At 46.0% G+C, this 23046-nt stretch overlaps 1 protein-coding gene across 3 annotated transcripts in view; it reads left to right on the forward strand.

Moving 5' to 3' along the window:
* The window catches only part of LOC133365399 (D-serine dehydratase-like), a 37111-nt gene extending 23834 nt beyond the window's left edge, over positions 1-13277 (forward strand). For all 3 annotated transcript variants that reach the window (XM_061587228.1, XM_061587227.1, XM_061587229.1), the window contains 4 exons: positions 2516-2631; positions 6991-7180; positions 12744-12849; positions 13038-13277. In XM_061587228.1, the coding sequence (XP_061443212.1) occupies positions 2516-2631; positions 6991-7180; positions 12744-12849; positions 13038-13127 (502 nt within the window). In that variant the 3' untranslated portion in view covers positions 13128-13277. The remainder of the gene's footprint in view (positions 1-2515; positions 2632-6990; positions 7181-12743; positions 12850-13037) is intronic.
* The last annotated feature ends 9769 nt before the right edge of the window (positions 13278-23046 follow it).

Genomic DNA, 23046 nt, shown 5'->3' on the forward strand with positions numbered 1-23046 from the left:
CTAGTCAAGCCATGTAATATTGTCTACGCTGACTGCCAGCAGAGGCTGTCCAGGATTTCAGGCAGGGGACATTCCCAGCCCTTCTTGGAGATGCCAGGGATTGAATCTGAGACCTTCTGCATGCAAAGCAGGTGTTCTGCCACTGAGCAACAGCCCTTCTCACTCTGGTCATGTGAGCTGCCACCGGCAGTTTGAAGTAGCACCAGTGTCGTTTGACCACCTTACTGGGGACTAGGCTATTGTGAGGGTGGGTTCTAAGATGTACTTATTTTCAGTAAGGCACAGAACAAATAAATAAAACAATCACCTTTTTTTTAAAAAAAAAAAAGGTAAAAATCAGCCAAAAAAAGTATTTTAATGGAGGGGCTTCTAACCCAAACAAGCAAAAAAAATTTGGCCCCCTCAAGACCCCACAGATTTTAGTGGCAGCAGCAAAATAGATGCAACAGTGGCTTGTGCAGAGACCAGAGCCTTGATAAGGATGAAATTTCCCCTTCCCTGATCATCAGATTGATCATTTCATGAGCGGAGACTCTGTGTGTGTCCTTAAGAGAGGATGGGGTGACCACACCCATTTATGGCCACACCCACTGCTGGAATGTGCCGAGGATGCATGTGGCCCTCCAGCCCATAAAAGGTCAGCCCCCCCCGCTTTAACTGCTTTCGATTTCTGTCCCACTTTTTTTCCTCTTATGCCTCTGAAAGATAAGAATGCAGAACCTGAGGGGAGATATGATAGCACTCTTCAAGTACATGAAAGGTTGTCACACAGAGGAGAGCCGGGATCTCTTCTCGGTCGTCCCAGAGTGCAGGACATGGAATAAAGGGCTCAAGTTGCACGAAGCCAGACTTCGACTGGACATCAGGAAAAACTTCCTAACTGTTAGAGCCATACGACAATGGAACCAATGACCTAGAGAGGTAGTGGGCTCTCCAACACTGGAGGCCTTCAAGAGGCAGCTGGACAGCCATCTGTCGGGAATGCTTTGATTTGGATTCCTGCATTGAGCAGGGCGTTGGACTGGATGGCCTTATAGACCCCTTCCAACTCTACTATTCTATGATTCTATAAACCAGTCGCTGAGAATGGCAAAAAGACTAATAGCATAAAACAGATGAAAACCACAATCAAGATAATACAATTTGTGTGTGGGCATTTGCCCAAAAGGAGCTGTCAGGAAACAGCGTGCTGAGATGCCTGGGAGCAGGAGTTGGCTTCCTGCCCGGAGCGTCTCAGCATTCCAGCGGCCTCCGTTGCCCTGTTATTTATGGCCCATCGCTCCCTGAAGCTGAATCCTGTTGATGCTCTCCAGGCATCTTCTGAGCTGAAGTCTCTGCGATGCTTCCCTTTCCTCCTTTCTGCGATGATGTCAGGACGCTCCTTAAAATCGCCAGGGGTGCGCCCTGCACAAGACCTCTCCATTCAGGATCATGGATGGTCCTGAACCTGAAGATAGACTGCTGAAGGGCCCCTCTTATTGTGCATTCATGACAATTTGTGCTCATGATGGCACCAGGGGAGTTGCGCATGATCCCACTCTCAATACTTTTTTGCGCCTGCAGAAGTTTCAGGCAGAGGTGCTTCATTTCCAGTCCAAGGATGTTTCATAACATCCTGCTGAGATCTTGTAACTATTAATACCATAAATGTTCCAGACGGTTTTTTTGATCCCACTTTAGTTACAGCATAGTGCAAGAGTGTGCTATTAAGCAGTGACGTTGAGGAAGCGTCACAGAACAACTAATGAAGTGGAATGATGTGCAGGCAGTTCAGTGTGGTTCCGGCACCAATATACTATTATCCAGTCAAGGGCGCATTGCATAATACAGCTGGGGAAAACACCAGTCTGGAGGGGCCCTTAGACAGCAGTGTTCCTGGCGCTAACAAATAAATGATTGCTCATCCACTAAGCTGCAACTGACGTTTCACATGATGGGGAGGCTTGCATGTTTTCTATCTATCCCTCCCGCTATATTCTATCTATACTGGTGGGCGAAAAGTTAGCTGCTATGGTTGGTTCAGAGAAAAGTCCAGTTCACTGAAGTGGCCATTTGAAACTCAGCGCAGAATTGCAACAACCTTTGCGGTGGGTGCCATCTTATCACTCTACTCATTTATTTTTGTAGTTCATCTTTCGATTCATGCTACAATGCTTTCCCAACTATATATTTTTTTAAAATAACAATGAAATATCACTTACATGAAAGAGGTTTATAGTGCTATAACACTATCATGCTATATGTGTATGTACACACGCACACACTCTTTTTTATCACCACCATTTTAGTAAGTTGGTTCACTGTGGCGTCCAAGGCTTCCCCCCCCCAATCATTTTTTTTAATTAGCATTATACTGGTGTAGCACTGTAAAACTCTTTCATTTAAGTCTGGCTGTGCTGGCTGGAGCGGATGGGGTCATAGGGTGCTCTCCTTTGCTCTGAGGTGGCCCAGAGTGATAGAGTTCCCCTTTTGCAGTCTCCGTATCTATCCCCCTGCCCTTCTCCATCTCTCCCAGGCTGGCAGGACTGGCCCCCTCGCTGTCTAGCATTGGTTCCACTCCATCCTGCAGCCACCCGGTGCCAGAGATGGCCCAACTCAGCGAAGTCCATCCTGGGAACTACTTCTTCTATGGTAAGCCTAACGAAACGAGCAAAGCCGTGACATTTGGTGAGGTCCAAACCAACTGCAGGCTATATCTGCGGAGGGGCACAGGGGCCACTTACTTATTGGCATCCAAGGGTGGTGGATATAATGCTTTTTTCTCCTCCCCTTCCCCCTGCAAAATTGTGGGTGTGCGCAAATCACGTTTGACAGGTGGGAGGCCCCGCCCACATGTCAGTCACCTGGTGTCAGGCAGCCTGTTTTTGCCTGTGTGGGCCAAAATTGAATTGTGCAGGCACAGTGCTTTGCAAGCCCCAACAATCAGCAGATCCTCAGGGCCTGCAGACCTCCTTTTGGCCCAACTGCATCTTTACGTTATTAACTTCCAGGAGAAATTGAAGAACATTCTTAAATTGATGGCTGAAAGATACTGATCCCTGCAGCCTTGAAATCATGGGCTGAGAAAATGTGGTTGTTTTGAACAATCTGAAGACTGTTTTTAATAATGTTATTGATGTGTGCTGCCCTGGGCTCCTTTGGAAGGAAGAGTGGGACATACATTGATGATAATAATAATGGTTATTTTATTATTAGTATTAATAATAATAATAATAATCCCATTACCACACCATTACCTGTAAGACAGATGGGCATGACTTGACCAAAATGGCCTCATAGGCCAAATGGGGAGGCCTGGGCCAGCCTAATTAGGCCCAGGTCTCCTCCTTGCAACAACCCTGCAAGGTAGACAAGGCTGAGGGATGGTGAGTGCTGGATTTCCTGACTGCATATGGATTTGAATTCAGGGCGTTCCCCAGAGTCTGCTGCGCTAGAGCTGTAGAATTGTGTGGTCTGCCGGTTGCTGGGGGTTGTTTGCACAGGACACTGGACTAGGCAGACTCTGGCTTGCAGCAGCTCTCAATGCTGTCTGAAGCTGAGGCCTTTCTCACAGCTAGCGCCACAAATCCATTTTAACTGGACTGAACTTTCAGCACGCAAAGCGTGCGCTGTGTCACTGAGCTCTATGGCAAAGGTTCCCATTGAGAAATACACATGGAAAAAGTTAGTCTGGCATGCCCAGTCCACCTGGGATTTTTACTGGAAAGATCCACCAGGAAAAGGAGGCCTTCAGGAACCCAGGCCTCGGCTACACGCCGTGTTTCCCACATCCCTGCATAATTTATGTAGATTTACCCTTCCATTTCCAGCATAACACTTTCCATGTGTTTCCCTTCCCCCACAGAGATCATTCCAATTGGGGGGGGGATCTGCTTTTAGCAGGGAGAAAAAGTAGCAGCCAGCCTTACTCTGTAAGCAGTCCAGGAGGCTGCTTGAAAGGACAATATTTGCCGCAGTGCCACCAAAGCATCGCATTGTCCAAGAGGTCCCATGGGGCCATGTTGCAGGTGCATGTATGTGGGAGATCCTTCTGGGATCCTCTACCATAAGGTGAGGAATCCTGGGGCCTCTGAGGGAGCCCTCTGCAGCTGCTTGGGTGGCAATGTGCCATGGAGGGCACATTGTTGGAGGGAAAGAACTCTGTACACAGTCAGAGGTGTTCCCTCTCTGTTTTGGGCGTGGTTTCAGGGAGAATGGCACTACTAAGCACAGTATAAGGGCACTTCCACGCAGTGGTTTACTGCAGACTCAGTGCTGCAACATGCATGCAAGTTTTGCGGCACATGATGTTGTCATCAAAAGGCCATCCCATATATTCCCTTCTCCCCAAATTAATCTGGATTTACTACAGGCTTTTTACGTATTGGATTTTCTACAGAAACGGTTCATCCAGATCAAATGGGGAAGTAATATGGGACAGCATTTTGATGAGGATGCCTGTGGCAGCATCAAGCCCACAATCATTAGTATAGTGGCAAGTTCAGAAGTGCAGAGTCTTCTCTTGATAGTCACAGCAACCCCGTTCCCCCCCCTTTTTTTTGCTGCTGGATTAAGAATGAGATCCTTGTTGATTCTTCTCCCACAACAACAGACATCCCTAGGAGCCAATAAACATGGACGGGAGAGTGTTTGCTACTGAAAAGAGTCTTCTCAGTGGCTGACTCACCTCCTTTAATTTTGATTGGTTCCTATCAACAGGAAAGGACAAGGAAGCCTGTCAGAAGATTCTTCTCAGTGGTTCACATACTCCCCTTTCATGCTGATTGGCTCATAAGGTGTTGGAGACATTGGGACCCTTTTCCCAAAAAAGTAACGGGTCTAAGACTCCCCCACCCGAGACCCTGGACAACTTCACCCCTGGCCACAATAAACTGCCCTGTGGAAGGACCCTAAAAGAGAGTCAGTGTTGCAAGGCCCTCATCAGCTTCTGAAACACTTCTGGAACACAGGAAGACGGCTTACACCAAGTCGGGCCATTGGTCCATCTAGGACTGTCACCGGATCTCCCGGGGTTCAGGCAGGGGCCTCTCCCAGCCCTGCCCGGAAATGCCATTGGGGAACAGAACCTGGGACCTTCCACATGCAACTTGCATGTTGTACCGCTGTGCTATGGCCCTTCCCCTAAGGGATCCTCTGAAGGCCAAATGAAGCCCAGCAACATGAGTGGGCGTTTTTAATTTCATCGTAGAGAGGCAGTGTGGTATAATGGTTAGAGTGCTGCACTGGGACCTGGGAGACCAGGGTTCAAGTCTCCCACTCAGCCATGATAGCTCACTGGGTGACCTTGAACCTAGTCACTGCCCCTCAACCAAGCCTACCTCACAGCGTTATTGTGAGGATAAAAGTGGGGGGGAAGAGAAAATCACTGCCTATAAATGCAATAATACATTTTTAATATATATATATAGAGAGAGAGACTTTACATTGTGTTCCTCTTGCACGATTGGGTGACATGCAACCAACATCTGGATGTAAGGTGTGTTCATGCCTTCCTATTGTCTAGAGCAGGGAAGGTGAACCCCAGGTCTAGGAGCCAAACACAGCCTCCAGGCTCTCAGTCTAGCACTTGCTACTTTCCCCAGGCCATTCCCCCTCTCAAGCCCTGATTCATACTCTCCTTGAGTGGTTTTTGCCTGGCTGGAATTATACTATTATTGTTATTATTCCTATTATTCTTATTCTTATTATTTACGTACTGCATTTCATTTCAAGAAGAAATGCCAAGGCAGTTCACAAACCAATAAAAACCGACAGCAAAACAACAAGAGTAACACCAGTTATAAAAATTCAGCTACCCATAATTGATATACATAGTAAAACAACTTCATTAAAACTTCCTTAATTAAAATCTGCAATAAACGAGCCCATTAAAACAGCATAATAGTTAAAGCTGTTACAACAACAGTCGAAGTAGGAGATTCAAGCCGGGAAATCTGAGAAATGCTTGCCTAAACAAGGTGTGTCTTCTAGAGCCGGCGGAATGCCAATACCGATGGGGGCCTCTCGTATTTCAGCAGGAGGGCATTCCGCAAGATTGCCACCAGTGAAAAAAGCCAGCCTCTGTGCTGCCACGAGCTAATCATCATCAGGCTGTGGCAAAAGGAGCCAGGCACCATTTGCTGGTCTTAATGCCCTTACCAGGCAGTGGAAGGAGAGACGGTCTTTCCTGGCTGGTAGGCAGCTGTCTCAGGTCCCTTAGGGCTGGCATGGAGGGTGCCTGACCTGATCAGGAGCACTCCTCATCATCACCCAAGCCTCAGCGTTCCACACCAGCGGCTGCCTCCAGACCATAGGATCAAAGGAAGCTGCCTTATACCAAGTCTACACCAGCATGTTTCATTTAGGTCCCCAAATGTTGTTGGACTACAACTCCCATGATCCCCTGATCAGCAGCTAAGCTGGCAGGGGATGATGGGAGTTGTAGTAGTCCAACAACATCTGAGGATCCAAGGTTGACAAACTGTGGTCTACACTATCCCAGTCTGCGTCTGTGCTGGAATTGCTTTTTAGTATGTTTTTAAGCCTCTTTCTTTTTTTAAAAGATGATTTTAAAGCTTTTTTAAAAAAAAGGTTTTTAAAGATGTTTTAATATATTTTAAAGTTTGTTTTAATGATGTTTTAAAGGGTTTTTTTTGTGCTTTTATTTGCCGCCCTGGGCTCCTGCTGGGAGGAAGGGCGGGATATAATAATGATAATAATAATTAATAATAATGATACACTAACTAGCAGTGGCTTTCCAGGGCTTCAGGCAGGAGTCTCTTCCAACCCTATCTGGAGATGCCGTTGGGGATTTAATTTATTTATGTATTATTTGATCTATATCCCACCCTTCTTCCCAGCAGGAGCCCAGGGACCTTCTGCATACAAAGCAGATGCTGTAACCACTGAGCTGTGCCCCGTCCCCGGAACATGTCCTTGACCTCTTGCTTGCTTGGATGGAGAGGGGCCTGTTCCCCGCTCTGGATTCCCCTGTCCCTCTCTCTCTTCCAGACGCCCAGCAGTTGACGATCGGCTCCTGCCAGCTGGAGGACATTGCCGTCCGGGTCTTGACGAGGGTGATTGGCCACTACCCGCACCGCAACCAACTGCTGGTGGACTGCGGCTGGACTGGGCTGAGCCTTCACAGCCTGGGCCAGCTGCCAACAGGCTACGCCCTCGTGGAAGGCCATCCTGACCTCAAGTAAATGGAACTCCCTTGTGACCTAGGCTTGTTGGGGGGAAGAGAATTGTGCCTCATAAACGTTGATCCTGGCCCCGTCGGGGTCCTTAAGAAAGATCCCTGGAATTTGACTCTGCTTTTCTGACTGTCCTGCAAAGGGCCTTGCTGGATCCAGCCAATGGTCCATCTCGTTCAGCCTCACACAGTGGCCAGCCGGAGGCCTCTGGGAAACCCACGAGCAGGACGCAAGGGCAATAGCCTTCTGCTACTGTCTGTCCCCCAGCATAGCGTCTCAGAATGTGGAGATCTCTTTATTTATTTAGACCATTTATATACCGCTTATATTTAAATAAAACTCATACTTATTTATTTATTTATTACGTTTGTATACCGCCCCATAGCCGACGCTCTCTGGGAGGTTTACAACGATTAAAACATTAAAAACAAATACACAAATTTAAAAACACATATTTAAAAACAAATTAAAACACATGCTAAAATGCCTGGGAGAAGAGGAGAAGCAGTGTACAAATAAAACATCTTAAAAGAGCAGCTACCAAAAAACAATCAATAAAATACAATTAACCGAACAAAACACCCTCTTTCGTAGCAACATAATACAAACGTTGCATATAAAATCAAGAACAAAAAATACAAGGAAAAAATCATAATATACATAATAGACTAAAGAGAATATTCCCTGAGTTTCAAGGAAAAAAAGCAAGTTAAAACAAGCTTATTTTTAAACATAATAGATTAAACAAATCCGCTCATTTCTTAATCACAGTATAATAAAAAGCAAAACAATTAAAACAGCCGGCCCCCTTTATAACAGAATTTTGTCGTGCTACAGTTGAAAAAAAGATATTGTTTAGTTTTCTCAAACCCACCCTTACAAGATCAGCACATTCGTATTTAAACATAACAACATTCTAAATCAACACACTGACGCTTACCTCAAATCACACCCTACAAGAACTCACATAATTCAATCTCACATCCTAAAGCGCATCCACACATGTACACACCATCCCAGTCTGCATCTGTGTTGGATTGCTGTTTAATATGTTTTTAAACTTTCATTTTTAAAATGTTTTTAATCTTAGAAGATTTTTAGATAGCTTTTTTTAAGTAACGTTTTTGAAGATGTTTTGTTTTAATGTGTTTTAACGCTTGTTTTATGATGTTTTAATGTTTGTAGTGCTTCGTTTGCTGCCCTGGGCTCCTGCTGGGAGGAAGGGCAGGATATAAATCAAATCATCATCATCATCCTCACCATGACAACTACTCAAATCTACATACAGCTAAATAATGCACACACATATTCTAAGATACCTAGCTTGCTCCCATAAAATGTCCCGTGTTGCTTATATGGCCACTGAACATAGCCATCCCTCCAATCATAGAATCATAGAACCATAGAGTTGGAAGGGGCCTTGTAGGCCATCGAGTCCAACCCCCTGCTCACAGCAGGAAATCCACAGCTAGAGCATCTCCCGCTGATAGCTGTCCAGCCTCTGCTTGAAGACATCCAGCGAAGGGGATCCCACCACCTCCCTAGGCAGTCGGTTCCATTGCCGAACTGCCCTTACTGTCAAGAAGTTCCTTCTAATGTCCAATCTGAATCTACGCTCCTGCAACTTAAAACCATTAGACCTAGTCCTACCCTCTGGGACAGCAGAGAACAAATCTGTACCCTCCTCTATGTGACAGCCCTTCAGGTACTTAAAGAGTGTAATCATGTTGCCCCTCAGCCTTCTCTTCACCAGACTGAACATGCCAAGTTCCTTCAACCTTTCCTCATAAGACTTGTTCTCCATACCGGCTATCATCCTCATCGCCCTCTTCTGAACCCGCTCTAACTTGTCTATATCTTTCTTAAAATGAGGCGCCCAGAACTGAACGCAGTATTCCAGATGAGGCCTGACTAATGCAGAATATAGTGGGACTATTACTTCCCTCGACCTGGAAACTGTAACTCTGTTTATGCAGCCCAAAACCGCATTTGCCTTTTTTGCCGCAGCATCACACTGCTCAGTCATGTTCAACTTGCGATCCACTACAATTCCAAGGTCCTTCTCACACGCACTACTGCTAAGCCGGGTATTTCCCATCCTGTACCCGTGCATTTTGTTTTTGTGGCCTAAATGCAGAATCCCGCATTCATCTTTATTGAATGTCATTTTATTAATTTCAGCCCAATTTCCTAGTCTATCCAGGTCCCTTTGGATTTTATTCCTGTCTTCCATTGTGTTAGCTATCCCTCCCAGTTTCGTATCATCCGCAAACTTCATAAGGCTTCCCTCCACCCCATCATCTAAGTCATTGATAAAAATGTTGAAGAGTATCGGCCCCAGGACAGAACCCTATGGCACTCCACTCGAGACCTCCTTCCAGTCCGAAGCAGAGCCACCGACGACCACTCTTTGAGTACGGTTTTCCAACCAGTTGTGAATCCACCTGACAGTATTTCTGTCAGCTCTTCACTGAGACAGCAGTGTCGGTGGGGGTGCAGGCAGGGCTGGAGATTCCTTGGTAATTGCCAGGCCATAAGTCCTCAGCCGGCAGCTTGGCTATAAATCTGCCAGGCTAGCAAGGAGGAAGCAAGATAAGGGCCAAGCCAGAAATCCAGAAGAGATGTCAGTGAAGGTCCGGGTCTAGTTTGCCAAGAGATCAGTCCAAGTCAAGGTTCAGGGGATAGGAAGACACACAGTGGTCACGCCTGATGTTGTAGTCAGCAACAAGCTGAAGCCAAGGTTTGACTTTTAAGGAGCAGGTTTGTCAGCAGGTGTGAGCCCTCAGCGTTTAGGCCTTAAGTGGACAGGCCTGCCCCTCTTCTGCCTGACCTTCTGCTGTCTACGTTCTGCAGGTGAGGGGGGAGTCTCCTGTTCACTGGCTGCGTCTGGCTGAAGGGCTTCAGCTGTGTCTGGGGTGCTCTGCAGCTGAGGGGGAGAAGGAGCTGGGTTCTCAGGAGTTTCCTCCGTTTCTCCTTCTGGGTCTGCTGCTGTTACTCCCGAGTCATCCTCGTCTGATGAGTCCTCTGACGGGGCCATGACAATTTCCATCTAGTCCGCATTTGACCAGTTTGCTAATCAAAAGGTCGTGGGGGACTTTGTCAAACACTGCTGAAATCTAGATAGATGACATCTACAGCATTTCCACAATCTACTAGGCTAGTGACCCGATCAAAAAAAGAGATGAGATTAGTTTGACAGGATTTTTTCTTGACAAACCCATGCTGGCTCCTACCAGTCACAGCATTGTCATCTAGATAGTTGCCAATGGACTCTTCCCGGTATTGAAGTCAGACTGACCGGCCTGTAATTCCCCGGATCTTCTTTTTTACCCTTTTTAAAGAGCGGGATGACGTTTGCCCGTCTCCAATCCTCCGGCACTTCTCCCGTTCTCCAGGATTTCTCAAAGATGATGGCAAGAGGTTCCGAGAGTACATCCGCAAGTTCCTTCAATACTCTGGGATGCAGTTCATCAGGCCCTGGAGATTTGAACTCATTTAGGTTGACTAGGTATTTCCTGACTATCTCCTTATCAATCTTGAACTGCAATCCCGACCCCTTACTGAGATTGCTACCGATGCAAGGTTGCACACTGTTCCCTTTTTGGGAGAAAACGGTCCCAAATATGCAAGAATATCTGAACGGCTCCTTTTCCCTTCCCACGAAAGCCACAGGTGGCTTCTGCAAGGACTGGACCGCTGCATGCAGGATCTGGTTGTCCCTGGCTGCAATCCATGAGGTCGATGTTCTACCTCCACTGTTGGAGGCTGTACGCTTCTGAATTCCAGTTGCCGGAAGCCTCAGGAGGGGAGAGTGTTCTTGTACTCAGGTCCTGCTTGCAGGCTTGCCATGGGGGCATCTGGTCGGCCACTGTGAGAACAGGATAAGAACATAAGAAGAGCCTGCTGGATCAGGCCAGTGGCCCATCTAGTCCAGCATCCTGTTCTCACAGTGGCCAACCAGGTGCCTGGGGGAAGCCCGCAAGCAGGACCCGAGTGCAAGAACACTCTCCCCTCCTGAGGCTTCCGGCAACTGGTTTTCAGAAGCATGCTGCCTCTGACTAGGGTGGCACAGCACAACCATCACGGCTAGTAGCCATTGATAGCCCTGTCCTCCATGAACTGGTCTAATCTTCTTTTAAAGCCATCCAAGCTGGTGGCCATTACCGCATCTTGTGGGAGCAAATTCCATAGTTTAACTATGCGCTGAGTAAAGAAGTACTTCCTTTTGTCTGTCCTGAATCTTCCAACATTCAGCTTCTTTGAATGTCCACGAGTTCTAGTATTATGAGAGAGGGAGAAGAACTTTTCTCTATCCAATGCTGGACTATGATACCTCTACGAACGAACTTTATTGTTATTGTTTTTAACCAATGGCCATTACAATATGAGAAACATACAAAAAAAAATTTATGAAACATTTCTAAAACATCTATAAAACATTAAATTTTGATCCAATAATACATGGATAAAACCCTAAACTTTGCAAGAGAATAGTAAAAATTTACTACATTTGTTTAGATTAAGAGCACACTCAAATGGGCTCCCCTTTGCTTTTAAAGTTGGAATATTTCAAGAAGGCCATTCTGATCTTCGCTGCGGCTAGTGCAAACAGGGCAGGATGCTGGACTAGATGCACCCCCTTTGGCTTGACCCAGCAGCCAGGCTCTTCTGATGTTCTTACCGACATAGCACAAGAAGCTCCATGCTGAGTCAGACCAGGGGTCCAACTAGCTCAATGCTGTCTTCCCTGACTAGCAGCAACTCTTCAGGGTTTAAGGTGGGGGCCTTCGCTAGACCTGCCTGAAGATCCTGTGTGTGTTAAGTGCCTTCAAGTCGATCACAACTCATGGCGACCCTATGAATCAGCAACCTCCAAGAGCATCTGTCATGAACCACCCTGTTCAGATCTTGTAAGTTCAGGTCTGTGGCTTCCTTTATGGAATCAATCCATCTCTTGTTTGGCCTTCCTCTTTTTCTACTCCCTTCTGTTTTTCCCAGCATTATTGTCTTTCCTAGTCAATCATGTCTTCTCATTATGTGTCCAAAGTATGAGGACCTCAGTTTCATCATTTTAGCTTCTAGTGATAGTTCTGGTTTAATTTGTTCTAACACCCAATTATTGGTCTTTTTTGCAGTCCATGGTATGCGCAAAGCTCTCCTCCAACACCACATTTCAAAGGAGTTAATTTTTCTCTTATCCGCTTTTTTCACTGTCCAACTTTCACATCCATACATAGAGATCAGGAATACCATGGTCTGAATGATCCTGACTTTGGTGTTCAGTGATACATCTTTGCATTTGGGGACCTTTTTAGTTCTCTCGTAGTGGCCCTCCCCAGTCCTAGCCTTCTTCTGATTTCTTGACTGTTGTCTCCTTGAGATGCTGTTGCAGTTGAATCCGGTACCTTTGGCACGCAAAGCAGGTACTCTGCCACTGAGCGAGGGCTCTTCCCCAAGGGAGGGGAGGGTAACACTCTACACAAGGTAGTGCACTGGGGTTCAATAGGGATAAAGATTCTATTGGAGACAAATTTCAAATGGAATACAGTTCCCTCTACTCCTTTGCAGGTTGGTAGGAATGACCCAGGAGCATGGCAGAATTGAGCCCATGGAAGGCAAGCTGGATTTTGCCAAGTTCCCCATGGGCAGCCTCCTGGCATTGATTCCTTATCATGTAAGTATGACTTGTGTGATTGAACACATGTGCGCTCCTTCAAAGGCCTGCTGCCTGGCCAGAGGGGAGAGCGTCTCTACCCATGTTCAGAGTGCTTTTCTCTCGGTGCCTCCAGCTGGGCTCTTTGTGTTTGCGCGGCGATCTTCGTCTCTGCCTCACACTTTGTCACCTTTCTGTCTCCATGACAGGCCTGCGCCACAGCCGCCATGCACCCTCTTTACTACATTCACAGCAAGGGCCAGGTGGTGGGTACATGGGAGCCGATCAGAGGCTGGTAAAGAAGAGGAGGTGAGCTTTGCAAAAGGATGGCTTGGCCAGGAGGGTCCCCCAGAAGAACGACGGACACTGTCTTTATGCACAGGGTGTGCACAGAGTAATTTGAGCTCTGGCCACACAGAAGTAGTTCAGTAAAACTATGCTCTCATCAAGCTGTTGTGCATTCCTTGAGAAAATCTGTGGCAGGCAGGGGTTTGCTGGACCCTTGGTGTGTTGAGGAGTGGGCACTGGATTTTCAACCAACCCCAGCAGCCTCTCGGGACGCAGTTGTGGGGGATGGAGAGGGATTTGCAGGAGACAGTGATGGTGACTAGGGTTTGCAGAGGAGAACCAGATTTGCTGAGAGAGAATTGCAGGGGAGAGTTAAATTGCTGGGGGAGATTGCAGTGATACTTACATGACCTGCAAGTTCTCTTCTGCAACCCCGCGCCACTGGTCTCATTGATTTTCTCTCAGCTGCGCCCTGAAGCCAAAATTGAAGTTGTAAGGGGGGTGTCGGAAGGTTTTTGTGGGCACAGGATCAGTGAAGCTGCTGTCCCTCCCACCTGTCCCGTGACTCTCATCCATCCCTCATGACCATAAGGCGAGAAATGCATTTGCTGAGAGAACATGTAGCTCGATCCTCAGCATCACTTACTGATACCACAAGTAGTAGATCTAGCACACAACGGCCACCAGAGCAACAGCCACGCCAAATCCTCTGGCAAACCCAACAGCCATTGCTCTGTGGCAAGTTGGGGGCAGCCTGTGGAGCCCAAACCATGCATCTTTATGCTCTAAGATGAAGGATGTACTAGAATTCCACCCAATCCCGGTATGGCAGCAAATTTTCCATGAATTCACTTATTCTCAGTCGCTGAGGATCAGATTTTAATGTAGCGAATTTCCGCAGCTATTTTGAAAACTGACTTTAAAAAGAGAGAGAGAGAGAGGCAGTGTGGTGTAGTGGTTAGTGTGTTTGACTACAACCTGGGAGACCAGGGTTCGAATCCCCACACAGCCATGAAGCTCCCTGGGTGACCTTGGGCCAGTCACTGCCTCTCAGCCTCAGAGGGAGGCAATGGTAAACCCCCTCTGAATACCACTTACCATGAAAACCCTATTCCTAGGGTTGCCATAAGTTGGGATCAACATGAAGGCAGTCCATTCCCATTTTGCATGGTTAATGTTAGAGAGCCAGTGCAGTGTAGTGGTTAAGGTGTTGGACTACGACCTGGGAGACCATGGTCTCAAATCTCCACACAGCCATTATCAATTTCTGGAAAAGGCAGGAGGGGAGGGCGCTCTGGCACTCAAGTCCTTCTTGTGCTCTTCCCACTCCGGCATCTGGTTGGCCACTGTGAAAACAGGATGCCAGACTAGATGGGCCACTGGCCTGATCTAGCAGTCAGGCTCTTCTTATGCTCTTACCTACATGGGTAGAAATTATTTTTAGCTAGGCAGAGATGTTCTTTGACAGTAAAAAGCTTTCCCCCGAAGTAAAAGGAGCATCGTCCTCACCCCCTTTTATGTCTTACACACTGAGCAAATTCTTGCAGCCAGACCAGGCTGTGGTTGTTAAACAACAAGGCATCTTGCATGTTCCTTCTTTTTGTGGATGGATGGGGGGGAACCCTACGCAACTCACCCCCTTTCCCACACCACCATCACCCCTCTTAACAGGCAGCCTCCGAAAGATTAGGAGCAAGCAAGAGGATACCAGGAGAGTCCTAACACAAAGATCCCAGGACTTGAAAGGGATCCAGCCAGTGGATCATAAAATTCTATTGCCCTCGGCTTCCCAGTGGGGGGAGCATGGTTGTTCCCTGCCCGCCTCTGATCTTTCTCAACGACCCCTTTGAAGTGCCTCACCTCGCCTCCCTCCCTTGCCTGCCTTTGCTTCTTGGAAAATAAGCCATTTGTTAATTCTGCAGACAAACCTACGGAAGGGGTTGGGGGCAGCGCGCAGGTAACTAGGGAAGAGTCAGAAGATGGAAAGGTGAGTGTGCAAGGAATCCCAAAGGCTTGTGAACCGCGAATGCCTGTGTGCTCCACCCAGCAGCGGCACAACAGTGTTGCCAAATTGGTAACTGGTTCACCATTCCTTATTTGCACGAAAGCTTGAAACACATCTCACGCAGAAAACTTGAGAAAGCACTAAAATTTATATCTCCCTAAACCAGGAGTGGTGCATCTCAGCCCTGGAGGCCACATGAGGCCCTCCGGGCACCTCTGCCTGGCCCTTGCAACACTCCGTAGGCCACTCCTCCTCCTAAGGCAATGCCTCTTTTCCTGAGGCCACACCCACCCTGAGTGCTTTTGCCTGGCTGCAGCGGAACTATTAATATTTATTTATTTATTTCTTATTTGATTTCTATGCCGCCCTACCTCCCAGCAGGAGCCCAGGGTGGCCAACAAAAGCACTAAAAACCCTTCAAAACATCATAAAAACAGACTTTAGAGTACATTAAAACAAAACATCTTTAAAAAAAAATTTTAAAGCTTTTGAGACATCTTTAAAAATAAGATTAAAAACATACAGTTTTTTGAAAAAAGTTTAAAAACATATTAAAATACGGCTGTTGGTTACCAGGATGGAGAGAGGTGGGGATAGCAGGGGAGAACCCACTAGCGTACGGTACAAAGTTGGGATTCGCATCTGTTGCTCTGCCACCTTTGTGCCTCTGGCCCCACCCATGAAAGGCATACGGCCTCGAGAAGATTGCCCATGAGGTAACTTGGATCTGGGAGGAGACCAGGGTTCAAATCCCATCATGGCCATGAAGCTCACTGGGTGACCGTGGGCTAGTTACTGTCTCTCAGCCTAACCTACCTCACAGGGTGGTTGTGAGGATACAGTCAGGAGGGGGAGAACCATGTTTGTATGCCACCTTGAGCTTCTTGGGAGAAAGGTGGGATAGACATGTAATAATAAATAAAATAATGCGGCCTTAAACCTTTGGTCTACCCCCCCATCGTATGTTCAATTCGGTCTACCCCCCCCCCCATCGAATACGGTTTGAGGACTGGCCCATTCAAGATACACAGTGATTTTCTCCAGCGGAATCGGTTGCGTTTGCAGAGTGCTCATAAATGTGGGATGACTCCAGACGACAATCCACAATCCTGTGAGAGAGAATCTTCCTGGTTTTTCAGAATCTTAAGGGGGTTCCTCATCTCCTGCTACCTAAGAACTTTTAGGGGCTGAACTGACATCATTTGAAGCACGCACCCTTCCACTGAGCATACACCCCTGCAAAATCATTGCAAATAATGCAGAATGGATCCCTGGTGTTTCGAGGTGGGAAGGGTACCAGTGAAGTGATGTGGAAGCCAAGCAGGGCACAGCCTGGGTGCTTACAATGTTGTTTCTATGCAATTTTAAATTCAGTTCTCCACATTTCTGCAGGATTTTACATTTTTTAAAAAAAAATCCTCATGAAAATTCATTGGCATTTTGGTGTGAATATTTTCCTAATAAACACATTTGCATGCCATTTTGACTAATATGCATGTTTTTCAAAGGAACTTTCCCAAATATGCATTTTTGTATGTTATTTGTACTTACACTCATTTTTATGCTTACTTTCTCCAAAGAGATGCCTTTTCGTACATTGGTTGGAAAACTAGAACTGCAAATTTGGAAAGGCACAAATTTCAAAGGACAGCTGTGCTTCGGTCTCCCTGGTCCTGCACCTGGCAGAAAAGGGGGGAGGGTTTTGCCCCCCTCCCTGAGTGTGACCATCATAGCTTTTTTGTTTTCTCTTAGTCGCTAAAGGTCACATGAAGAGGAAGCTTCCTAGAACAGCGGCAATTTCAACAGGGTATCCAAGTGGCTTCCTTAAGGTCTGAAAAGCAGCAAATCTGTGTCCTCCATTTTTTATTATTATTATTATTATTATTTAATTTATATCCCTCTCTTCCCCCCAGCAGGAGTCCAGGGCAGCAAACAAACTCACTAAAAACATTAAAGCATCATAAAAACAAACTCTAAAACACATCCCACACATCATTCGGTGTATACGATTTCTCTTTGTGGGGACCCATCTTGCTTTGTGGCGTTCAGAATTTGCATCTCAATTATGGAGAAAACTCAAACATCAGTCCAGAATTTGGCCAATTCAGGCTGCAATCCTCTGCACCCTTCCTAGCGAGCGAGCTCTCTTGGCCATAAAAAACATAGGCATCTACCTTTTACCAAGTCAATCCACTGGGGCCACCCAGCTCATACTGTCTGCACTGACTGGCAGTGGCATTCCCAGCCATACCTGGAGATGCAAGAAATTGAACCTAGGAGTCTCGCATGCAAAGCAGGTGCTCTACCACTGAGCTGTGGTCCTTCTGAAAATAAAGTAAGGGCCTAGTCCTCATGGATGTAAAGGGCTGAATTATATAGGAGCATTAGTATTTGGGGGGGGGTTGTAAGCTGCCTTCAGGGCCTTTTGGCCAAAAGGCGGCATCGATATAAATTTTAATAATAATAATAAAATGCTGCTTTGTCCTGAACCAGACCAATGGCCCATCTAACTCAGTACATTGTCTGAGGCTCTGACAGGGAGAGGCTCCCAAGACAGGGAGTCTTTTCAGGCCCTATCTGAAAATGTCAAGAATTGAACGCAGGGCCTTCTGTGTGCCAAGTGGATGCTCTACCACTAAGCTATGGTCCTTTCTAGAGTAATTTTATTTATTCATTTATTTAAAATATTTCTATCCTGCCCTTCTACCCTACAATAGGGCACTCAGGGCGGCTACACTAAAATACTAAGAGAGGCCAAATGCTCTGTTTCACCATAACGAAACCATGAGAGAAAGCAGCCAACAAAGCACAACTTTAAGCCACATTTGATCAACGTTAGAAGTGGCTGCGTGCCGCCCAGCTGATTCAAATCGGGAGTGGGGAACCTGAGGGCCAGTGGCCAAATGTGGCCCTCCAGACCTTTCTAGCTGGCTCTTGAACCTCTCCTCAAGCCACACACCTCACTGAACTCGCACTATACCTCCTCTAGTTCCTTCGCATGGCCGGAATCATTCATTCATTCATTGGCGATCACTCATGGCCGAGTAAGATTGTCTTCGAAGATAAGGTGTTTAGCGGTGGGTCCGTAAGTGACTGTGGAGGCCAATTCTGGATCCACACAGCCTCCCACAGTGAGGGCAGAGGTTTCCAGATGGAAGACGGTCGCGATGAGGATTTGGTTGATGTGCCTTCCACTTAGCTCGTTTGTCCCATTTGCCCTGTATTTGTGCTTCAAAGTCCATAGCACCTTTGATAATGGCCAGCCTCCAATTGGGACGCTCATGGGCCAAGGCTTCCCAGTTCTCAGTGCTTATGTTACATTCTTTTAGATTAGCTTTGAGAACATCTTTAAACCTCTTTTGCTGTCCACCGATATTCCATTTTCCATCCTTAAGTTGGGAGTAGAGTAACTGCTTTGGAAGACGGTTATTAGGCATTCGAACAACATGGCCAGTCCAGTGAAGCTGATGTTGGAGGATCATTGTTTCAACACTGGTGGTCTTTGCTTCTTCCAATACGCTAACATTAGTCCGCCTACCTTCCCAAGTTAATTTGCAGAATTTTCCAGAGGCAGCGTTGGTGGAATCTTTCAAGAAGTTGGGAGTGGCGTTTATAGATGGTCCACGTTTCACAGGCGTACAGTAAGGTCGGTAGTACAATGGCTTTGTAAATAAGCATTTTGGTCTCCCTGTGAATATCCCAATCCTCGAACACACTACACTTCATTCGGGAGAAGGCGGCACTCGCAGAGCTCAGACAATGCTGAATTTATGTCCTTGAACACACTGTAATAAAGCCTCTTGCTTACTGGATGGAGAGATTAGCCGTGTCTATGTGGAAACCTCAGTGTTTTGCCTGCCTGTACTGTACCCTCCTGGGCAAAGATAAGAGTCATATCTGTTGCCCCATGCCATGCGACCTCTGGAGTTCCTCACCCCTGATTTAAATTAAAGAGCCACTTTTCCGCAGACAGTTGTTCAAATGTTACCTTTATTCCAGGGCCCTCTGTTACATGAATGGCAATTTGCAAGCTTTGAAAAACTGGTTAAGGAGCAGAAATGCTTCAACTCAACCGAGAAAGTGGGTTTTAAAGCTCGAAAGGCCATTTGAAATGTGTTGACCAGGAAGACGGCTGTCAGTTTGCTGTCAAGATGAAGGACTTCTGGCTATCGAGATGGATAAATTAGCAAGCCTATAAGAAGCTGAGCTTAATATAACTTCAGAGGTTAGGAAGAGGCTTAGAGAGAAAATAAATCATAGAAAATGAGGGTTAGTGTAAGCCAGGCTTTGCCAACCTGGTGCCCTCCACGTGTTTTGGACTACAACTCCCATCAGCCCAAATAAATAAGTAAATAAATATAATTTCAACCCAACAAACCTTAAACACATAGTGCTCTAATCACATAAAAAAATTAGAACACCAAATTTCCGAATATATCTCTGTGTGTGTTGCTTTTACATATAAATATGTTATTACATTGTATTCATATATGGAATTCTTTTTAATTGTTTTACCTACGGAATTTTATTGTTGATTTTTTTACTGTGAAATCACATCAAGGTACTTTACTGGAAGGGATTCGTAAATGGAAAGAAACAAATGTTTTTAAAAAACCATACTCAAAGTCAGTAATACAGTTCTGACAGTATACTCTTAACATAAAGAGAAGCTAATGTGTTTGATATTATATCTGTTTTCAATATATTCAACCTACAGGAGCCATTTGTTTCTAAAATGTTCCCTCTTTTGTCTTCTCTCGTGCATTGGCACCAACTCTGCCCCTTTCCAAAGGTTAACTAGCCATTCTTTAATCGAAGGTGGCCGTTTGTTCAGTAGCCCTTTTGGGGCTACTGACTTGGGGCAAAGTGGCATCCTTAACCTTTCCACAGGAATGACCTAGGGGCCCAATCCATCAGGTAGTTCCTCTGCTCTCTCAGGACAACGCCTGCTCATTTCAAATGGGGCTTTTGTGTGCAAGAGAACGTGCTGCTGGATTGGGTCCCACGTCAGCCATACCACACCCCAAATTCCCCAACCCAAGGGGCGCACCTTCCTCTGCAACAACAACACCCCACACACATCCAGTGGCCTGCTTTTTGTGAATGTCAGACTCATTGCAATCAGCTTGAACATAAAGCTCTCTTAGCAGAATTGCCGTGAGGTGGGATGAGTGGGGGGTGTGAGGGATGCAGCGCAAGGCCAGGTTTGTAGCTTCCGGCTCTTGAAAGCCCAGTTGGGATGCCAGCAAGATCAAAGGCACTGGCCTCTTGGGCTGTTCATCTGGCAGGACTAATATACCCCTTGGCCTGTGCAGTTTCCACCAAATAGGAGGAGCAGATGTGAGGGAAACACTCATCCTTTCAAAAAGCAGGAAAGACAAGGGAGAGGAATGAACAAGTCTCCTTTTTATCTAAATGAGTGGTATTTAGATAACAGGCCTGCTCTGCAAAACAGCTTGCCTGGTGCCCTAAAATTACACCTTCCCCACCTTCCCAAGCACACTATCCTGGCCTGTTCCGGTCAAACCCCATCCCTTGGGATAATCTTGCATGAGGACAGGTTTCGGATTTTCCAACCCTCCAAAACCACCAATTTGAGAATAATTTATCGCAGTGTTTATTTTTATTTATTTATTCTATGTATTTCAAAGCACTTATAAACTGTCTAATGTTTAAAAATACCTCTTACGTGGTATACAATTAAAAAAACAATACAACCTAAAACCAATAAAACACAGTTTGTTGTTGTTATTGTGCCTTCAAGTCGATTTGGACTTATGGCGACCCTATGAATCAGTGACCTCCAAGAGCATCTGTCGTGAACCACCCTGTTCAGATCTTGTAAGTTCAGGTCTGTGGCTTCCTTGATGGAATCAATCCATCTCTTGTTTGGCCTTCCTCTTTTTCTACTCCCTTCTGTTTTTCCCAGCATTATGGTCTTTTCTAATGAATCATGTCTTCTCATGATGTGTCCAAAGTATGATAACCTCAGCTTCATCATTTTAGCTTCTAGTGCCAGTTCAGAAAACATATACAAGCAATTATTTTTAAAACTCCAGGGATTCAAGCACAGGGGCCCAGTCTTTTGGGTCAGGGAAAGCCTGGGCCAAAACATAAAGTCTTCAGAAGATGTGTGAAGCCACAGGTAGTTATTGCTTCATGTATGGCAGAGGAGAGGGCATGCCACTGGTGGAGGCTGGTGGTTCCAGTGTCAGTGGGGCAGTGAATCTACGCCAGGTTTTAGTCTAAATTTTCAGGGAGCTGTTCAAGGTGTAGAATTTCCCCAAATTATTTAAGTGATCTTACACATTTGTACAGGAGTAAGGGCTCTTTCAGGCCTTTAATCAATTGGTTAGAGGAATCATTTAAATAAAACACATTTAAAGCACTTAAAACACTGGTTCCCAAATGTTTTCCCCATGAACCACTTAAAAATTGCTGAGGGTCTTGGCAGACCACTTTAATGATTTTCCTGCCTGCTGTAGCAATTGCAATGCCCTGTGCTAGATGCTGTATGGTTTTTAATGTTGTTCAAACTGCTGCTTTTATTTCTTATATATTGTTAGTTTATTGTACTTCATAGAATTCCTATTGTAATATAATGAAATACAATACAAGAAAGAAGAAATAACAATTGACATTAGTATTTAATGCAATGGATGTGCCATCTCCTGCCTTCAACCACAAATCCACAGACATGCCATGAGCCATCTGAAGGAAGGTCATGGACCACTGGTTATCCACGGACCACCGTTTAGGATTGTCTGGTGTAAAAGATGCTCATTCATCTGGCAAATGGTTTGGGTGGTGTTGGGGAATCTCTCTCTCTGTGTGTTTGTGCGTGTGTGTGTTGATTTCAAGGCTGGATTTCTGCAATGCGCTCTGTGCGGGTCTTCAGAGTTGCACTTGACCCAGAAACTGCAGTTAATGCAGGATGCTGCAGCCAGATTGCGGACAGAAATGAGACTCTGTCAGCATATAACAGCTCTGCTCAGCAAGGCCAGCACCAGACTGCAGTGGGTCCTTGAGGGCCGCTGCCACTGGGGGGTTAAATAGGCCCGGCTACATCAACACGTCAGTGCATTGTGTGTGTGTGCCTGCCCTCACTGAAGATGGCAGCAGGGAGGTGTTGCTGCCCTCACTGCCATCTTGGGTGATGGCAAGTGTGTGCGTGTGTGTGCAGTGCGCTGATGTGGCAATGTGGAAAATGGCACGGCCAGCCTGCACCAGCGGCAGAGTGTTGTCTGGTAGAGTAGTCCGCAATCAGCACCAGCATTTGGGTTACGGGACACAGCCGCCCAGGCACAGGGGCCCTTTGCCAGTTCCCAGCCTAGCCACCTGCCTGATGCTCAGGGATCTGCACTGATTTTGATTTGTTACTGGGCCACGTTCAAGGTCTTACTACTGGTATATAAAGCCCTTAACAGCTAAGGACCAGTTTATTTGTGGGACCGCCTTACTCCCTATTCCGCTTTGATCTGCAGAATAGGCACTGTTATAGATGCCACATAATACTTGCTCCACACTCGTAATAAATTGTTCTTTTAGTGTGGCATCACGTACTCTTTGGAACTCCCTGCCTATTGACATCAGGCAGGCGCCTTTGCTGTATTATTTTCAGTGCCTGCTTAAAACTTTTTTGTTCAGGCAAGCCTATCCAGAGACATAGATGCTGATGTATTTTAATCTTTTTGTCTGTTCTGTCTGTTGTTTTAAAAATGTTTTTAATTACTTGTTTTGAACTCTTTTATTGATAATTTTAATGTTTTTGAGAGTTTTTTTTTTAACAATCAAGTGGCATATAAATCTTATTAAATAAAATAAACAAGTGTTTATAAAAGCTGTTCATCTTAGAAGAGCCTCACCTCCTTGTCTCAGCTGCATGGGGATAACCACAGAAGTCCCTTTCTTTACATCTCCTTCAC

Source organism: Rhineura floridana, chromosome 10 (genome assembly GCF_030035675.1).
Source record: "Rhineura floridana isolate rRhiFlo1 chromosome 10, rRhiFlo1.hap2, whole genome shotgun sequence".
Taxonomy (NCBI): domain Eukaryota; kingdom Metazoa; phylum Chordata; class Lepidosauria; order Squamata; family Rhineuridae; genus Rhineura; species Rhineura floridana.